The sequence below is a fragment of the Hyaena hyaena genome, unplaced genomic scaffold (assembly GCF_003009895.1).
Source record: "Hyaena hyaena isolate Hyena2069 unplaced genomic scaffold, ASM300989v1 scaffold_8, whole genome shotgun sequence".
Taxonomy (NCBI): Eukaryota; Metazoa; Chordata; class Mammalia; order Carnivora; family Hyaenidae; genus Hyaena; species Hyaena hyaena.
This window is the reverse complement of record NW_024080640.1, coordinates 5671178-5692466: the sequence shown is the minus strand read 5'-3', so window position 1 is coordinate 5692466 and position 21289 is coordinate 5671178. Positions and strand designations below refer to the sequence as shown.

At 37.6% G+C, this 21289-nt stretch overlaps 1 protein-coding gene across 2 annotated transcripts in view; it reads left to right on the top strand.

Moving 5' to 3' along the window:
- The window catches only part of CHCHD3 (coiled-coil-helix-coiled-coil-helix domain containing 3), a 276511-nt gene that overhangs the window by 167711 nt on the left and 87511 nt on the right, over window positions 1–21289 (top strand). For both annotated transcript variants that reach the window (XM_039244019.1, XM_039244011.1), the window contains exon 5: window positions 16732–16815. In XM_039244019.1, the coding sequence (XP_039099950.1) occupies window positions 16732–16815 (84 nt within the window). The remainder of the gene's footprint in view (window positions 1–16731; window positions 16816–21289) is intronic.

Genomic DNA, 21289 nt, shown 5'->3' with positions numbered 1-21289 from the left:
CTAGCTATTTACTGATCAGAATGCACTGCTGTGTTCCGTGTGATAAAGTAGAGGAGGTCACATTGGATCAAGGGAAATGGAAATCGTAAGCTGCCTGCTTAGGCCCATCTCTTGGAAGAAGAGAGGTGAGAAAATGATGCCTAGATAAATGCACAGTATTAAATTGGGAGAGAGATCTACAAAGGGGCATTTCAGAAATACACTTTTTCTTACTCATCTTTCTCTCTCAAAAATACACTCCTCGAAATTCCAATAGTCAATAAGAAAGTTGAGGAATAAAGAGTATGCATTCAGTTAAACCACTCCATGTCCATTAACAACCCGAACAATGTAGGTAAGTGTATGAGGAAGCCTCATTATTCATCCTCCAAACTACATGGCACTTCTTTTACGTACCTGCTAGACTCTGTTCATGCAGTGATCAAAAGACATACACCCTGCCCCTGAGGAGGTCACGGTCTACAAATTTTACTTTTATTTTTATAGTTAGTTGTATGCTTGTTCCCCCCCCCCCCTCTCTCTCGCTTTTGGTGCAAAAAGATGATTTTATTAAAGCACGGGAAGTTTTTCAGAGGAAAACCCATACCTGATTATTTTCTCATTCTTGTTCCCGCCTCTGATGGTTAATTTTATGTTTCAGCTTGTCTGGTCTGAAGGATAGCCAGATAACTAACTAGTAACACATTTCTGAGTGTATCTGTGAGGGTGTTTCTGGAAGAGATGAACATATTTGATTCAGTACACTGGGTAAAGAGATCTGTCCTCACCGGTGTGGGCAGGCATCATCCAATCTGTTGGGATCCTGAACGGAACAAAAAAGACAAAGGAAGGGTGAATTCTGTCTCTTCATCAGGGATGTCCAGTTCTCCTGCCCTTGAACGTTGAAGCTCCTGATTCTTGGGCCTTTGAACTCCCAGGACTGAAACCAGTGGCCTCAGACTGGTTGTTCTGCCCTCAGCCCCTCTGATTCTTAGGCCTACAGATCCGGGCTGAATTAATCAACTGGCTTTCCTGGTTCTCCAGTTTGCAGACGGCAGATTTTGGGACTTCTTGGCTTCCATAACCGCGCAAGCCAATTCCTATAATAAATCTCCTCTTATATATCTCTCCACATAGCCTACTGGTTCTGTGTCTCTGGAGAAATCTGACTAATACACCCCTAAGCAACGATACTCCGTACGATGCCTCATAACACAGAAGTTTTCTCATAACTTCTGCTGAATGAATTGGGGGCTGCTGGCTGCAGGTGCCGTGGGAGTTCATAACAGAGAATGGTCAGTAGAACCTGGGCATGACTTTGTAGAGAAGGTGGTAAAGGTACTTTATACATCTTGACCATTTATTGGTTATGTAACTTGACCATTTCTTTTCACTTCTGTGACCCTTAGTGTACTCTAGTATAAAATTGGGGTGATAATTTTCCCAGGGTTTATTTGACTGGTTTTGTGCTATGCTGTTCCCTAGGCATTGTATAGAGAATTTAATTTAGTCCTAGCATTGTTTTGAGAATTAAATGATGTAATAAATATGAAAGAACTTCATAAACTCTTGAGTGCTGTACAACTATTAGTTTTTATTAATTTTGTTATTAAAAGTGGTTTTCCCTTTGGTTTGTTTTCTGCTCTGTTGAAGTGTCCACGGATGCCTAACGGATCCAGCCTATTCTGGACTCAGCACACAGGACAAGGTCTTTCACTTCTGACCTTCTTCTTGGGGCCTCTTAGCCATCTATTGAAATTCATTGGAGGAGGGTCTAGAGTTTTAGCTCTTTGACCATACCTTAGAAACCATTAAAAATGGTTTTAAGATCAGAAAGCTAGTTAAATTACAAATTAAGTATGGAATACAGATTTCCTTGACTCTCATTTTAAAAGTGGCATACAAAACAATATCTCTGTGAAATATCTGAGCAAATATTAAAATTAGGATATTTAAAACTTTATCTAGAGCCATCATGCTTTTTCTAAGGTAATGGATTTTATGTAGTAGTCCTTTGTTCAAGATAAAGGACTTGAAATTTAGTGTTAGACTTTCGTGAATCTGAACATCTTGATGGAATGACATTGGTACTTGTGTGTTAAGCTGGATCTGGAGAGTGCTCTCAGTTGTATTTTCCCAGGTGATGTCAGCAAAATTCTCTTAAACCCCAGATTTTTAACCTACGACTGCCATTGGTGGTTAAAGAAAATAATGCCTAATATCTCATGGTTACATGTCCCAATTTTCATCCTCTTTCATTAATTATATTTTCTTCACTAGTTAATTTTCTTTTAGAATGGTGTGCTTGGCCTCAAATAGATCCGTGGCCTATCTCCAAATCACATGGTTGCAGTGGTTATTTCTGTCTGGAGATCTTCATGGCGTGGCTGACGGGACGCATTGTGTTCACACTTACATGTCTCCCCTGTGTTTTGGAGAATGGTTTGTTCTTTCAGTTTTGCGGTCCGTTGTCCTCTCCCTGGAATTTATATATTTACTTTAGATGGTATTTAGAAAGTGCTGGTGGAAACATAACTGCCATTCAGCACATGTAGGCCTCTATTATCTCACACCTGGATCCTTTCAACAGCCCCCTTAATGGTTTCCCCACTGGCATTCTCCCCTCTTTCTAATCCATCCTATACACCAAGATTAATCTTCCTAAAATACCGTTTTCATCCCACTCCAAAACCTTTAGAGGCCCCCCATGGCCTGCAGGATGAAGTCCGGACCTCTTAGCCAGGCAGTTATGTCTTCCTGCAGACTAGTTCCCACTTACTTTCTGACCCTCCTTCTGTAATTCCCTCTTAACTGCTGTACGTGCCGAGGCCTCCTGTCTTCTCTCCTGTGTACCGTTGATTACTGTGCCCTTTCTTGCAGTGGCCTTTGACTCTGTCTCTGCCCATCTAAATCCTCCTCATGGAGCTTTCAAGTTCTAGTCCAGCTGATCGAATCCTTTATTTTCTGTGCAGCATTCACCATTCTTATCATATATTATCTTTTATTATGGTTTGTTGTTTATACAACCTACGCACTGCCCTTTACCCCAGTTTGTGAATTCATGAAGAACACAGTGTTAGTAGACAAGAATGTGTTGTTGCTCCTTTTATAGCTCTATGCAAATCGGAGGTTTAGGCTTGTGGTTTATGGTCACTGACATGTATTTGGCTATCGTATTCTACCATGTCTAGTGCAGTGTTGGAGGATCTTCATAAAATGGGTTTCACTGAACGCTTGTTGAATAAATGAATAGATATGTCAGGTTGATTTTGTTGTCCAGGTGTGTAAATTATTTTAGCATTTAACTTAACATCTTTGCAGGTGTGTAGGGTTTGGTATAGTAACAGACATGTTCACAGTGGCCCCAGAGTGCTTCATGGGCTGTTGTGTGTTGTGCATTCTGTTTAGATCATGGTTATATGCTTGCTTAGAGCCGAGTAAGTTGGTGGCCAGTTTTTTCTACCAGCCAAATTGGAAAAGTTCTCCCAAGTGTTCCAGAAATCATTTGGAAAATACATAAATTAACTACTTTATGTTACATTTCAGCTCTTGAGGATGCAGACTGCCTCAGGAGCCAGAAAGCACCCGTAGGACAAAATATAGCTTGTTCTAAAGATCAGTTATGCAGTCTTTTTACAAATATTCTGCCAGTTGTCAGCTCTTCCTTGATCATGTCATCATTACTGCTTGTATTCATCTGACACCAGACAAAAAGAATAAAGGAAAAAGAGAGAGGGACTTGGGAGGGAATTCCTTCAGCGCTTAAACCAAGCTTGTCACACCACAGGGACACAGTACCTGGTTTTAATAATCTCATATATCATTTGCAGTTTATTATTAGTAAAATACAAATCCGTATCTCAGAACTTTTTGTAAAATTTTTGAGAAGATTATGATATGATATGTCACTTCTGCTCTTCTTTGAGGATAGGGGAGGAGGTGTTAACTTGCTAAATGTCATTACACTGCTTGTTTTCAGCCACAGATTAATAGCAGGTGGTAGCCATTTTTCAGAGCAAACAGGCTGCCTTTTTAGTTCAGTTGGAAAAAAGCACTAATTCTTTACTGAGCCTGGAATATTCTGTGCTAGGTGACAGGACAAGGATCACAAAACATCCAGCATTTTAAAATAGAAGAGCTGGCTAATATTGTTAAGATTTTAAAGAATCAAGCCAGAGCTTTTGGCAAAAATATTTCTTTTGCCATACTAAATGACTTACACATGATGGTATTTATGCTTAACATTTATATCTATTGCTTTCAGTGAATATGTTTTCATGCACCTCTTTTGATTTGTGATCTCTAATATCTTTGTTCACTTCTTTAGTGCTCATCCCAGATTGTGAACACCCCTTAGCAGCTCTGTAGATGATCACCCATGCAAATGCGTGCCTTTTTATTGTGTACGTGCCTGGTGGGTGGTAGAGGGGGGAAGGAGTCATGTTATGTTTGGTATAGCAAGAATTTTTATTTTTGGACTCTTTTTTCTTATTCACAGGCAGGTAGTTGCTATTTTTTAGATCTTGTTTAGTATGTCAACTCTAAATGTGAGTTAAGATAACCTGTATTCTGTTTTTAACTCATGACTAACTCGCTTTATGATCTTATGTGAATAGAGCTGTCCCAGAATTAGTTCTTTAACATCTAAAGACCTTGGTTTCTAAGGCACATTTCTGCTTCAAATGTATATGATCCTTTCTCTTTTTGTCTGAGTGTTTTTGATAGCTGATAAATATGACATCACTTATCATTCATGGTATGTCATTAAGATCATCTGTTTACTTGCATTATACTTGCACTTGGTTTAAGAGGCTTGAGGGTGGGGGTCATATTTTGGAGGGCTGGAGTCTTATCACTTAGTTCCTTGGTACTAAGAACAGCTGCTAGGGGTTTTCTGGCATCTGATCAAATGATGGATGAATGAAAATCATACTCACAGGAGGATGATTTTTAAGCCAGAAAGATAACATATAATATGATATCCACAACTCTAAGGCAAGCAGGATATCATGTCAAATAGTTAATAATATTCTGACTGACTTCCCAGCAGGCAAAACCAAGTCAGAATCAAAAAGTTGCTTCTCATTCTTGGGTGCAAACTATAGAAGTGTCTGCCTGCTGAGCTGTAGTAGTAGAGGGAGAATCAGAAATTCTGTTTTCAGGAGACCGCTCTTCCAGCTGTAGATTTCAGGCAAGTCTCTTGTCTGCAACTGTTTCCTTAACTGTAAAAAAAAAAAAAAAAAAAAAAAAGAAAGAAAGAAAGAAATGGGTATAAAACTGTGTTCCTTACTTCACATTGCTGTGGAGTGAGGCTTTTTAACATGTTATGTAGTTTTAGGTCTTAAAAAATGGTAAGGATGTTAAGTGGACATTTTGGTTATGTGCATTCCTGAATTCCTTATTCAGCAAACCTTGGATGAAAAGCACTCCTCCCTCCCCCCAGTGTACCAATGGATTCTGGAATTTGAGAATCTCTGCATTATTATGGTGCTTCCACACCAGTGTACAAACAGGGTTGAGAACCATGCTAAATCAAAGCTAGCGAGCTCAGAGAAATATAAGAGGTATGGTTCCACCACGGGCAGATAATGGCTGCCTTCTCATCCCTCTACAGCCAGCTTGATCCAGGAATAGAAGTGCTTATTTACATTCTATCTGGTCTACTCTGTTGCTTTCCATTTGGATGATTCATGGTTTGGATGCATTCACTGCTTTCCATTCCTCCTCTCTGAGACTTCTTTCCATTTTTGTTTTGTTGAAGCTTGAGTTTATCATTTGTTGTTCCCATGATCTCATATCTTAACATCTTTTCTTTGGTAAGGTAAGCTGGAGGCATTGTACAGAGGGCCAGGTACCTCTTCATACGTTCATTACCAGGACCATTGCTGAGGAAAGTTTTAAAAATAAACTTTATCCTTGTAATACTTTCCCAATTCCAGTTTTTCTGTGAATACAGTGGAGTCACATTTTACGTAAGGATTTAGTTTTAAAATCATCATGGGAATTTTATTTGTCAATTACATCTCAGTAAGACTGAAAAAAAAAAAAAAAACCAAAAATACCTCAACCCCGAAAATCAAACCAGTGTACGAGGCAAAGATTTCTTTTTGTTCAAATTTATTCTTAAGAGTCCGTCATGCTATTTTTCTTCTGTTATTGAGTCACTAGGTTTCTTTAGTTGAGCAGTGGATAAAATGTTGGCTTTTATTTAAGGATTTGTGAATGAAAACTCTATGGTTTTGAATCACTAGAATTCCATTCACTGGGCAGGAAATGAGGGGCACCTAGAGTGCACAGGCCATCCCAGGCTTCCCGATGGGGTAGGTAGAATCCCGTGAGTTGTTTAAATTCCTCTGTCCCCTCCTTCAGTGAGTAGTTGTATTTGCATAAATTAAATGTGCATGTGATGTAATTCTACCGTACCATCCTGCTTAAAGCATTGTAAATGAGAGAAGGATATCCAGTTATTTTCTGTACTTAGTCATATCTGTTGGTAGAAAATGAGAGCTAGTATGATTTGATGAGCAGCAGTGAGCTGAACTTGTTTTAGAAATGGGCCCATTTTATAGTCACTCTTACCTGTTTGAATCTGACAGGTAGCATTAGGTTCAAGAAGCGGGCCTGTGAATATTGCTGAGAGACAGAGAGCAGGGAAAGGACATATCACTTCTCTTGTAGCTGGACACCCAGCACCAGTGCCATGTCAGACAGAGAGGGAGCATCACGGCTGCCATGCAGCGTCTGCCCCTAGCATCCAGGTGTCACATATACACAGTTATTTCCAAATGTTGTTTAATGTGTACTTGTAGCATCCTAGCAGTTTGGCATATGCATTCGCTGTATTTCCTCTAGACTAGCTAGAGAGTAGATTCAGACTGAATAACAGAATTGTGGTGAATGTTAGAGATATCTTAGATATTGTTTAGACTATCCCCTTATTTTTACAGAAAAGGAAACAGCCCCCAAGAGGTAAAGGAACTTACCCAACTTCACGAGTTAGCAGCTAAACTGGATTTGAAGCTTTAATTGTCTGATGACTGTTTTGTTGCTTTTCTTGCTATGCAGCATTTCTGGATCAAATTGTTTTCCTTAGGTCCAACTGGAAATACACATCCTGGCCTGCATAAGTGGAGCAATTCCGAAGGGAACTGATATATACAAACAGATATGAACTCACTCTTGTTTGCTGGTTTACTTTGTTTGAACTGGAAGCTAAAGTTTAAGATCTCCTCAAAGTTGGTTTTTGTCATCACGTATTTTGCGTTAATTTGCAAATTAGGTTATGTGGCAGCCATGGGAGTGTGCCCTTCAGTTCTCTGTCTGTCTGTCTGTCTGTCTCAGAGAGAACATGCTGCCAAGGGTGCAGTTGGCTGCAATCCTCAAGCTGCTGCAACTCTGGAACCCATTGCAGGGGTTCATCCCCAGGCCAGGCCCCGGCCAGGCTGATACTACACGGCAGGCGGTCTAGAGCTCCGCCATCTTGCCTGCCACAGGATTCTTCTAATGGTCAGTCATCGCCCTGGAGCTCTTCTGTGTCCTGTCCTTTTCAGAGCTTTTCTCAGAGCTACAGGGATGTCTCCTTCCAACCTCATCTCGCACCACAGGTATCAGACCTACAGCATAGTCAGAGGCTCCCTCTGCCACTGCTGTTCCCTCTCTCCTTTATCCTTCCTCCAGTACATCTCTTGTACTTTTGATTCTGTCTCAGCATCTGCATCTGGGTGGACCTGAGCTGACATGGCATGTTGGTGGTTTTGAAGACATTTTTAGAATATTCTGCATTAGCCTTACAGCAAGTCTTTAAAATCTCTTTATGTTGAGTAGGGTTGAAAATAACTACAAATTGTTGATTAGTCACTTTTACATTGTCTTCCCTTAATGTCAAACCAAAATGAAAAGAAATCCAGTCATTGAATGATGTCTGCTATTAACAGGCCAGGGTCCCAGAGCCAACTCTCCCCCAGACCTTGAGAATTCCCTCAGTCAGCAAGGAACTTGGGGCCTGCTTGCTTCCTATAAAAGGAGGTGAATAATCTCTGGAGTTTTTTCCCACCTCCAAATGTGAAATAGATTGTAGGAGGAGAGGTTGACTCTGGCCAATTGGTTCCAGTAGTGTACACATTAAACCTAGGTTTAAATCGAACAAACACAAGTTAATACAAAGAAAAGGAACTCAGATGTGCAGTAATTTCTTCCATGTTGTGTTCCAACTTGGATGTCAGATCAGGGGCACGAAGTGTCTTGGGCACAAATGGTATGGCTTAAGCAGCATCTCTGTGATAGAGTGCTTCTGAGAATTTTTAAGCTCCATGGTAAAACAGGATTATACTTAAGTGCCTGGAAACGGAAGTATTGTTCCCCACAGTGTGGAATAAGGAGATCAAGACATTGTAGTGTAACTGCACCTTGCCCCTTTCCACTCTGGACCCTGTCGCATGTGGTCTGGAGTTAAGACCACGCTGTTCTTACATGTGATGGTAATACTTAGTGGTGTATAATGCCCATCTGTTCTGCAGCTGGATTTGATAATAAGAGCCTCTTCCTACTCTGAGCCCAGTAGTGTTCTTGAATATGGCCCCTTTCATAAACTGCCTTTTCCTCTTTTGGTGATCATTCTTATCCTTAAAGTTTCCAAGCTTACTAATGATTCTGTGACATAGGGTTCTTATTTGTTTATAGAACTTGGTTTTCTGGAACATTGTTTTCTATTCCGTTGCCAAATTTGATTCAGATGGTCTTTTAGACTTGTGCGTGTTTGCATTCACTTGTGTATTTCGTAAACATGTGGTAGCTAAAGTTAGTGTCATTAGAGAAGATAGAGCTGCTTATTTGAGAACTCTGAAACCCTGACAGTTCATTTCACTTTTGATTCAGCATTTAGTTAATGTTTCTTACGTGCTGGATATCATGATGAGCGTTCTTTTCTCAAATGGATGTTTGTTAAGGGACCAGCATGGAATATACAACCCTGAACTGAGGAGGTGGTATATTTCAGTACCATTCATATTGAACTGTCACGTTAAAAGTTGTAAATTATAATGGAATCATTTATGCCTATTCTCAAGAATGATCTATAAAATATTTAACATCACGTCTAGTGTTGCCATTGCCCAAGCAGAATACATGTTAAACAACTAGTACCAGTTCGTGTTAACTGGATATCTGTTCTGCCTGAACTGAACATCAGTTACATGGATTCAAAAATCTTAGGTTATACAGGCATTGATTCTATTTAAACGGAACTATAGAATTACATATGTATTTTATACTTTGCATACCTCACAAATAAAGATGTACATTCCCAGTTTCCTCTTTCACTGGGATATTATTCATTACATGCATGTGAGCCACTCTTACTGCTTTTATACATTACACATTTGCGGTGCAATCGTGCCATGTTATAATGTGAGCAAGTCTCCACCTCAGTTTTATAATACAAACAGACATTTATTGAAGAAAAATTTATTAGCAATGATTGGTACAAGTCATTCAGTAAAACTCAGTGGTCCCAGTTGTCTGTTTTTTTAAGTTGTTTTATTTTCAGGACAGGGGTTACCTGGGGGCAGACAAGGCTGCTTATGGTTGGCTTCAGACAGCCAACAATCTTCTTAAACCAATGGTTCTCAACCGGGGCCATTTTGGCAATGCCTGCAAACATCTTTGGTTGTCACAGCTCAGAGTTGGTATGGTACTGTTGGCATCATAGAGGCCAGGTATGCTACTAAACATTCTGCAATACATAGGGCAGCTCTCCACAACAAAAGAGTGATCTGGCTCAGAATGTCAGTAGTGCCAAAGGTGAGAATCTCTGTCTTCAGCCAATGGCTGGATACAAGACTGTGTAAGCGATTAAGCCTAAGACACCACCCCTAAAGTCAGAGTTGTATGCTTTATTCTCATAATCTCTCACCATCTCATAACTGGTCACACTGCAGATGTAGGAGTGTCCTTCCATTAGCTAACCCTTGTGTCTTTTTGAATGTTTATTTTGTTAACTAAAAAGAACCTAAATCTGACATTTATCATGCTAGTTAATGAACCATTTTCATTAATAAAACCTCATTTCCACCAGATATTCTGCTAACTAGCAAAACATCATTATTGATCAAAGCATGCATGAGTGAAGCCCTTGTAGTAGCCACTTCTACTTTTTCAGCTTCCAATTTTGCACTTCCAGTAAGAATATTTGCTGAGTGTTCCTGTTTTTATTTTCTTAAATAGCATACTGGCAGCGCCTGGTTCAGGGCTTTACCTAAGGAACATGGACACATAATGTCAGGCTGTGCATTTTGAAGTAAATCACAGATGCTGTGACAGAATTGCTCCCAAGAAGTTGTATCTACTTACTTCCTACAGTCTCTTCACCTTAATCCACTTTTTTTTTTCATTTGAGCTACCATGTCCTGAGTGTTTCCTTTGTGGAAGCTCCAGACCTAGGTTGTGCCAGAGATCTACAGAGGAGTAAAACTCTTCCTAGACAGGGAGGGGGGTTTACAGTTGAGAGAGGGACAGTGGCTAAGTAAACATACATGATACAAGACAAAGTAAAAAACAAGGGCTGTAAGGGACACCTGACTAGTTCAGTCAGTGGAACATGTGACTTTTAATCTCAAGGTTGTGAGTTCAAGCCCTACATTGTGTGTAGAGATTACTTAAAAGTAAAATCTTAAAAATAACAAGAGGTGCCATAAGAGACCTGGTGAAAGTTTTATTAGGTGCAAAAGTGGGAGAGGAAGTGGGGTATGACTTGGGAAAAGTTACATGAAGGAAGTGATATTAGAGACGGATTTAAGAAGATGGATGAGGCATGGGATGGCCATGGTGATTTAGCAGAGTTGGAAAGGGTATCTGAATTTTCTGACTCCTTACCAAGTAGACTTCCTACTATGTTATAGTGGTGGTAAGTTCTGAAACTAGAAAATTTACAAGTAAATGTATAAGCAAAGACTTATTTTTCCTCTCTAAAGCTATAGAAGAAAGCTTGTAAAGTTTTTTCTGACTTCATCTAGCACTTAATTGTGCTGCTTTTGTCAAATACCATGTTCTGCACAAATACTAGGAGAGAACTGGAAACACTTAAAGCCAAGCAACACTAGGCTGTTTTCTATTCTACATTTATGTACCTAACAGTGTCCTCTCTTCATTCATTGTTGGCTTTACTTTTTAATTTCAAAAACCACTTTTCTGGCTTTTTCAAGAATATAAGCAGATATGCCCAAAAGTGGAAGAAGACTTATTCAGTAGGCTGATTTCAGTATGTATCAGCATGAAAAACCTGAAATGTAGATCAGAGTTCCTGAAACTCTTCTCCAGAAGACAAAACAGAAACAAATGGACTGATAAAGTCCTGGGGCTTGGATATGAGTTCCAGATTGAGGATTAAGGAGTCACTTGGAAGCCCTGGTCTGTATTCAACTTATGTTAATGGATATAAGTGCAGTTTAACATATCAAGCTGGAGTTTCCTCATAGCTCATGCCTCTAAGTAGTCATTGAAAAGTGTGCTAAAGTTGATTATAGGTTGGGGAGCATTCAAATTCACCTGGATGAGTTACCCTTTTGAAAGTCATCTTCTAATGTGGTTCGGAAAACAGCATTTTGAGTTTAATTCTTTGTTTATTAATGCCACTTGATAAAGGCTCAGTAAATCCTATGTAATTTCTCATGTCATAATTGATATTCACAATGATCATGTTCTACAGCTTCTAAATGTATTATTACCTTACAAGTTTATGGTTTGGCCGCATTGGATATTTCAGTTCTGTGTTTTATGTCAGCATATAATTTTATTAGGTTCCTATATATTTTGCATTCTATGTAGTTTTGAAGAGGAATAAAAAATCTCTTTGCTCCTATTTGCCTATGTGAGTTATTAGATAGAGATTGATCTGTGCCACAGACTATCCATATCATTGTGAAAGACTAAATCTTTCTCCAGCCATTATATGTGTTTCAGATTTTTTACAAGATTTAGAATGATAGGAAATATAATTATAGGGATTTCATAGGTGGATTGATTTACAGTTGTTGCCTTTTCTCAATCCTAATACTCTTTGGCTTCTTAGTATCATCCCATGGAAAATTGAACAGGTACCTGCTTTGTTTTTTCCCTTGAGCTATTAAAATTGAACACTGACATTTCAAAGTATGTTGTCATTTAAAATGTATGAGCTTGCCTGTAGTCCCAAATCTTTTCTTAACATGCCTTATACTTGATGTCCAAAGTAAAAGTACAACCTCTGAGCTAAGTGATTGTGATGTCACTGGGTTCTCAATACCATGCACCTTGTGACACATCTCAATCCTCAGGAGCAGCCAGGCCTAAGAAGGCTGAACTAATATGCCCAAAAGCTTTCGGTATGAAGAGTTACCTAGGAATGTACGTGGGAAGGTAAAGTTCCCACCACCACAATATGTCTTATCCATAATCCCAGTTTTTACTTTTGTTGATCTCATTATATTCTTAGTCATAGTACCTTCAAATCCTTTCTGATAAGAAGCAAGTCTTAAGGAAGATAATATATGAGTACTTCATCGTGAAACTAGCACCACTGAGTTTAAAACATTGAAATATTTATGTGTTAGGTTTCTGAAGGAAAACTTGATTTCCTTATTTTCTTTGTTTCTCTTGCATATGGGGTGCTGTAGTTTTCCATAATGAATTGTCATGTTTTCAAGCCCAATCATGTTATCCCAAATCCAACAGGATCTGAAAACTAATCAGCGCACGTTTCTTGTACTGAGAGGAATAATAGCAAACAAGAAATGAGGGGAAACTTTTTATATTCATTTTTTCCCCTAAGAAATAATCTGTAACAACAATGTTATAATCCTCTTTGTTTTTATTTGTTCATTTACACTGATTCTCCGTTAGAGAGTTATACATAGAAGTTTTATTTCTTTGCACTTGGTTTACTGCTTTTTTGTAAGTTGAGTGTGACTCTTCATCCTTAGTAGCTATTAGTTTAGTCAATGTATTCCAGGCTTATTTGGGTTTCAGGATTCATATTGTGTGACTTTCCCTCCCAGCATCACATTAACTGTTTCAAAGCAACGTGCTGTTCGGGGGTTGTGGCCATGTTTCTTGCTTTCTTATTCTCCCCAGTGGATCGCAAGCTATTGATTCTGTTGGCTGTCTAGGGAAAGATTTGTGATGTTAGACCATAGTTTGGTGTTTTCGGCCCTTTGGAAGTAGTTCCTTTTTAGTGTGCATATCTGACCTTTTCACATGTTGCTTTAAATTTTTTCAAAGATTACATATCTTAGAAAAGCGAATGAGGATATTACTATACATTCTTTATTTATGTTGCTTCTCAAAATTAAATTTGTTGGTATATGTAGTCCTCAGGTTCAAGCAATATATTTGTAGTATTGAATTCTTTAGTGTTTTCTGAATAACCATAATGGAATATCTATTGCTTTTTTGTGTGTGTTTTTTAAAAATAAAAGTCTCACTGTGCACTATATGTGAACAAAAGAAACATTTAGTGCAAGTGTTTTTAAGAACCATGGTGGGTACTGTCAAAGATTGAGTAGGAGAGAAAATCAAGTGCTAGTACATTAAGGATTTTGTAGGTTAAATAATTTCCAAGCTATAAATAATTGTTCAAGTTGTTAAAAAAATTAGTTGTTAATATAATTACTTAATATCTCACTCCTTGAGCTTCTCTATCATATTTTTCCATCTCCTAGTTAGGGATAAATGTATATGATATTAATGTTTAAGAAGTATTTTTCTGATTATAGAAGTAATAATTGTTTATTATAGAAATTTTGGAAACTACAGGACAGTCCACATAAGAAAATATCATATTCACTATTAACATCGTAGCATACTAAGATGGATACTTTTTTCCAAGTGTCTATAACAAGGCACTCAACTTTCCTTGTTCCTTCCTTAACCAAAATTAGGAATTTCCTGTACATGCTTTTTTATGACCTGCTTTTCTCCCCACATAAGATTTTGAGTTAAAAAAAAATTAACCATTCTACTAAAACATTAATTTTTAGTGGCTCTCCATGTTTGGTCATTATGGCTGGACAAAATCTTTATAATCAATGTCTTTTTGTTGGATCAAATCTTATTTACACAAACTTCTTTTGGTCCCAGTTATTTGTTGCTTCAAATAATGTTGGCTGTATTTTCTTAGATATAAATCCTTGTGTGCTTTTCTTAATATTTCTTGGGATTAAATGCCTAGAATAAAATCAGCCAAGTGATAAGCAGATTAATAATAGTTAAGACATGCACATATCCATCCATATGTTTATATGCAGCTGTTTTCATAAGTTTTGGTGTACTTAACTTGTGTACACTTTATAATATTTATGTAGTTAAATTCATTCTTTATGATACATTGTTCTATGAGTTTTGACGAACCCATGCAGTTGGTTAACCAACCATAAACAAGAAGACTACTTCTCTCACCTTAGAAAATTCTTTCTAGTGTCCTTTGACTATCAAGTATGTTTTCTTTTTAATTTGGAAAATACAAAGAAGCAAGAGTAACTGGAAACCACTCATAAGCCTACCATATAAGTTTTGTTGACATTTTGTTGAGTGTCGTATTTTTTTCTTCCCTACAAAAAAGAGATTATACTGTCCTTTCTGTTTATAATCTGTTTCTTTTTTTACCTAGCATATTTTGAGGTTATTTTTATTTAACTATTAAATTGGGGTTTTTTTTTTTTGCTTCTTTGCTATCCTGTACAATCCTATCATGAACATCTTTGTATATTGTCATTACTTAAATCCTAAAAATAGAGTTTAGATCTCAGTGAATATGTATATTTTTAAAACATTACATTTTGTCAAATTGACTTAAAAAGTGGTTATACCACATTACATTTTGACCAGTAGTGTATAGAAGAGCCTGTTTTCCTGTATCCTTGACATTATTATTATTGTTTTATATTTTTGTCAGTTCAGTAGATGAATAATAGTATTTCATTTTAATTTTCTTTCTTTGACTTCCCTTAGGCTTTGGTTTTCCCCCATGTGTTTATTATTTGTATTTTTGTGTGTGAATTACCAGTGTATGTCATTTGTTTGGGGTGGGGGGGAACAGTACTTTTAAAAAGTGTTCTGTGTTTTAGGATCTTTAACTCTCACAGTTACATGTTGGAATTTCTTTTCCTCTTTTTGTCATTTGCTTATTCATTTGATTTCATGTTTTTTTTTTAACGGGGGGGGGTCTCAAATCCATTCTTTTACATATCCTGGATTAATTGAGTGTGTGTGTGTGTGTGTGTGTGTGTGTGTGTGTGTTGAATTTAAGATCTTTTCTTTTTAGGTCCTGTAGTCATGCGTGTTTTCTTCACAATTAGCTTTGTTAAAAATTCTTTCTCTCTTTACCTTTTTTTTTTTTTTTTTTATATTCCTGATAAACTAGTCAGCTTTTTACTATGTTGTACCAAGGAGCCATAGATTATGTACTTGCATATTAGTATATTTTAATGCAGTCTTTGTATTTGTTTTTATTTATTCATATGCTCAAGTAGCATGAACTTTTCATTGAAATCTTCTATTCAGACTGTAATAGCACAGTGACATTTAAATGTATTCCAAGTTAAGCAAGTTCTCCAAGTTTTTCCCTCATTGCTTTCTTTGGTTTGCATCTCAGATATTATCTATCAGATTTCTTTGTAACATTAGAAAAAAATATGACTTATATTGTCAAATAACCATTGTTAATTTGTTTGTTTTAAACATGCTGCAGGATATTGAAGACAAAGTAAGTAGCAAAGCAATGACCTACAAATGTGCAAAATGGATACACTGAAAGTAAGCAGATAGTGGAAGTCACACTTACACAGGCTGAGCCAGGTGTCACTTGATCACTGGGCAAAATAATGTGGTACACAGCACAAGGGTGGGAACGCCAGAATACATACTTGCTTAATACCTTAAAATTCCTAGTCAGTTGTGTGTTCAGCATTCATCTAACTTGGGGTGAGATAGGGAGGTCTGTTCTCAGAGATAAAGATCACTTGAAATGTAATGATCAAGATACAAACAACAGTTTGAAAAATGCATTTTTTTAGCTAACCTTGAAAAACATCCATAAGTAACTATTTTTATTGTTGTTTTTTCAGGTAATAAAAATGTTTTATTACATTTTTTTAATTTAAAAAAATCTTGTAAATTAGAAATGGGATGACCAAGTTTTAAAATTACTTTCACTATTTTTATTTATCACTTTAAATTTTCAGTTATTCAAATAAACATTTTTAGTAGTTTTTGCCCCTTCCTCCAAAGACGACTGCTTCATAAAGAAGAAAATAGACCAACACATGTATTTATGTGCAGGTTTCAGTGTGTAATTTAAGGGTTCTCAAACATAAGATTTATGTAGGAAATGTCATACAGTCATTTTTCTTCTTCAGAAAAAAAGAAAAAGGGTTAATAACCATGTAGCTTATGCTGGGAATAAAATCTAAGTTTTAGTGTAGAAAATATTAATCCTTGAAATTACTCTTCGAAAGAAGTTAAATAAAACTGTCTGCTGTATTCTGATACTTTTGGGCTAAGTAGGACACAGCTGTTATAGTAAAAAAAAAAAATACAATGTAGACTCCTTTACATTTAAATACAGCAATCATCATCTTATTAATATTGTTCTGTGGCAGAGCCCTAATAGATTGCAAAAATCTCCAGCTTTGTGTACTTATTTCTAATGTAATTTATACTTGACTTTTGCTTTGCTGTTGCTGCTTTTTCTTGATATAGTATATTCTTCATTTCTTTTTTTAGGCTAAGCAGCTGGAAGAGAAAGATCGAGTGATAAAGAAGCAGGATGCATTCTACAAAGAGCAGCTGGCTAGACTGGAAGAGAGGGTATGACTATTTCTCGTCATTGATTCTCTTCTCGAACCACATCTGCAGCTTTCCCATATGATTTATTTAAACATCAATAATTAGAACTATAACTGCTTTTCCTAGTTAACAAGTGGCCAGGAAGTGAAGAAGTGAAGCAGGTAGATCATTGTCACAGAAAATATCATTCCTTCTTTGGTTGTCTTGGGTGTGGTCATGTTATTGGTTCAGTGCGGCATTTACCACTCTGCAAACTCCCTCATCTTTTTTCTTAAGTTTTTAGGACCTGCACTGCCTCCAGGTCAGATAGTAGAGTGCTTCTCTTGTCTATCCCAAACATTGGGAAAGTTGAATAGGTTCTTAGAAATGGTACTGTTTTAAGGGGTAAGAAGTATTATTGTCTTTATGAAATCTCAGTTTCACTGCATTTGTGGCTAATAAATGAATATCTCTTTTAAGAGTGGTAGGCAAGATGGGTTACCTGGGTGGTTCAGTTGTTTGGGTGTTCAAGTTTGGCTCAGGTCATAGTCTCACAATTCATGGATTTGGGCCCTGCACTGGGCTCTGTGCTGGAAGCTCAGAGCCTGGAGCCTGCTTCAGATTCTGTGTCCCCCCTCTCTGCCCCTTTTCTGCTCATGCTCTGTCTCTGTTCCTCTCTTAAAAATAAACATTTAGAGAGTTAAAAAAAATAGTGGTGGGCATAAGTTGAATAGTAGGACTTGGGGAGAAAAGTTAAGAGGAGTAGTTGAGGCAGTACCTCTAGTCAACATGGCCCCAGAGTTGGACAGAGATGCAATGATGGGAATGAAGGCTAAAACAGAAGGAGACTGTGAGTTTAAGAATGGGAGTTTGAGCACCTTATCAGTGCCCTTGTTCAGGAATGTAGATTTATCTAGAATAATTTCATACATAGGTCTTACAAAGCTGTCTTTCTCTTCCCTTTGATTGAGACTTCTAAAATTTGATTTGTTTAGAAAGGTGTTTAATAAGAAAGTAGATAAAATAAGAAACACACTATTAAGCACCATTCAGTACAATTATTGACATATTAAGTATGTTCACCCATCTCTGTGTGTCACTAATCTGAGTGCTTCTTGCATGCAGGGATCATTTCCTCATTCATTGAACAGATATCTTCTTTTTTTTAAATTTTTGTTTTAACTTTTTAAATTTATTGTTCAGAGACAGACAGAGAGAGACAGAGTATGAGCGTGGGAGGTGCAGGGAGATGGGGAATCTGAAGACAGAATCAGACACAGAATCTGAAGCAGGTTCCAGGCTCTGAGCTGTCAGCACAGAGCCCGACATGGGGTTCGAGCCCATGAGCTGTGAGATCATGACCTGAGCCGAAGTTGGATGCTCAACCAACTGAGCCACCCAGGTGCCCCGAGCAGATATCTTCTTAAGGACCTAATATATGTCAGGCCGTGGCCCAGTGCTAGAGATATTCTAGTAAAGAAAATGAACTAAACTTCTGCCTCGGGTAGCTTAAATTCAGTTAGAATCCAGTATATCTTTTGAATGGCAGGTTGCAATAGTATGGATGAACAATAAAGCAGAGAAAAAGGGGTCCTAGGGGCTAGAAGTATAGGTGGGTCTCATGGAGAGGGAAGGCCTATCTAATAGGGGGTCTGCAGTAATGGGGAGTAAGCTAGCACCAAGCCAGGAGCTAGAGGGTTTGTGAGTGCGGGAGCCTCTGCTGGCTGCTGTCTTGGGCAAGAACCGAAACAAGAGAGACCTAGTAAGATGCAATGGTAATAATTCAGAAAAGGGGTACTGATGGCTTGGGCCAGGCCATTAGCAGTGGACGGAATGAAATGGGATTGGATATTTCACAGGCAAAGCTGGTCAGGTTTGCTGATGGTTTTGAACATAGTGAAGGAAAGAACTCAAGGATACTCTCGAACTATGGCTTTTATACCTAGAGGGATGGATTTTCCATAGGGGAAGACTAACCAAATATGGACTTGGATGTCACTAGTGGAGAAAATCAGGACTTCGATTTTAAATACTTAAAGTTTGGAGATATTTGTTAAGACATCCAAGTAGAGATGTTAAATAAGCATAGAGTGGAATGGCTTACAGCAGGAGTCAGTAGATTTTTCTGTAAAGGGCCAGGTAGGAAATATTTTAGGCTTTGCTGGCCATGTCATGGTTTGTCACGACTACTTAACTCTCAGTTCAACTACTCACCTCTGCCATTGCAATGTGACAGCAGCCACAGCCAGTGTGTCAGTGAACAAGTGTGACTTTATTCCAGTTTATGGACATTGGAGTTTGAATTTCATGTAACTTTTGTATGTCATTAAATACTCTTTCTTTGATTCCTCCCACTCCCAACCATTTAAAAACCTGAAACCACTCCTAAGGCTATATAAAATAGAGAGCAGGCTGGATTTGGCCCATGAGTTAACAGTCTACGGAACCCTGGTTTAGAGCACAGCCTTTGATGCCAGATTACTTGGATTGAATTCAATGAGTGGACATTTACCTGCTGAGTTTTGGGGGGCATGTTACTTAGAATTTCAGTTTCTTTAGCAGTAAAATGAGGATGTAACATTACTTATCTCACTGATTTGGTAGATGAGCTAATTCTCATAAAGCACCTATAGTACAATCCAGCATGGAGTAACCACTTGGTCAGTGGTAATTCTTATTTTACTTCCCATATTTCCAGAGCACCATACTTGATAGTCTGTGTTAGCAGGGTAAAACGAACCACTCATAGTTTTTGATGTGATTTACCTAGCATCTCCTTTTTCCCCACCTAGTGACAGTTTCCTTTGCTATCAGGTTTTACTATGCTAGGTACCTTTTGAATTTGTCATTGATCGCTGTCGGGTAGAAGAAAAGGCCCTGAAAAATATTCACCCATTTCTCTTAAGTCCACCAATTTGATGTAGTTAATTCAGTGATTAGTGTGCAGTACTAAGAGGATTTACTCTTCGTGGGTGAAACTGATCTGCTTAGCATGTAACTGTTGTTTTGGCCTCAGGTTGGGACAAGCAGTGGTAGATCAGATGGATATGTTATGATGGTGTCAAATCATTGCGATCAGCAATTTCTTATATAGGCAATATGTATATTTCTTTTTGAAGATAAGGCTGGAAAGTTGTTTAGGAATTTTAACTGAAAACAAGTTTCAGTGAGCTTAGAAAAACCTTGGGGTTGAATAATCACATTACTACTAGTTAATACTTAATAAATTAACTCCAGGCTAGACTAGGAGCCAGAAGGCATGGATGCTCTATAATATTATTATTTGACAAGTCACCTAATTCTTCTGGTCTCTGGTTCTGGTTCTTCATCTATGAAGTGGGGATAATATTCTGTTACTTGCTCATACTTGTGAGTTATTGGGGGGATCAGATAAAATGATGTATATAAAAGCTCTTTGAAAACTGGAAAATGATAAAATGATTAGCAAAAGCTGTTGCCATTAAAGAAAGCTATTTACTTTCCATTGTGTACAAAATACTAAAAATCCTAAAATTACTTTAGTATTATTCAACTTTCTGCTGTCTTCTCCCCATCTCTATAAAATCCTGTTTATTACTGCCGTTCTTGAAGTAACCTATATTAATTTCATTCAACTGGATTTCTTCCAGGAATATTTGAGAGACATTTAGGTCTCCAATGATGAAGTATTTTCTAGGCTTAGTGCAGAAGACTATGAAAAGAGTCCCCCTTATATTGTGATGACAGTGAAAAGTGCAACGTCTAACCATGTCTATTACAAAGTCTACATACGCTTTGGGTTAAAAGATACAAAAGTACTGAATCCAATAGTGTATAATGTAAGAAAAATGATTTTGATGCTATGATGACTCGCAGAATCATTTAACTTACATATGAAATCCAGACTGCCTGTGGTTTAAGCACATGTCCTTATTCTAACGAAATGAAATGATGAATCAATAGACTAGATACCAGGTGGTGTATCATTACTGAAGAGAGAACACTGACTAGTCTCTCACAGAATCATTCCAAAAATGATCCCCTAAGATCACTTTGCCACCTACCATTCAACTAGATGAGCACCATAATTGTATACATTATCACTTTTTGATGACTCATCATCTTATTACTTGAATTGTTCATTTTCATGGACTTGATTCAAATACAGCTTGCCTCTTAGATCTATTTCAATAAATTCTGTCAATTTTATAATTCTCATGTGTGAATGGAGCTTTTTCCTTGCACATATTCATAGTGGTTAGTTCACCAGGAGTCTGAGATAACTTTCTCCTATCACTAACTTATGGGGAGGAATAAGTTAAAAAAAATAATAAGAATTTTTTTTTTAATGTTATTTTTTTGAGCGGGGGGGAGTGGAGAGAGAGAGAGAGAGAGAGAGAGAGATTGAGATTGAGAATGAGAATGAATCTCAAGCAGGGTCAATCGCAGGAACTGTGAGATTGTGACCTGAGCTGAAATCAAGTCAGATGCTTAACCAACTGAGCCATCTAGGAGCCCCAGAATAAGTATAATTTAA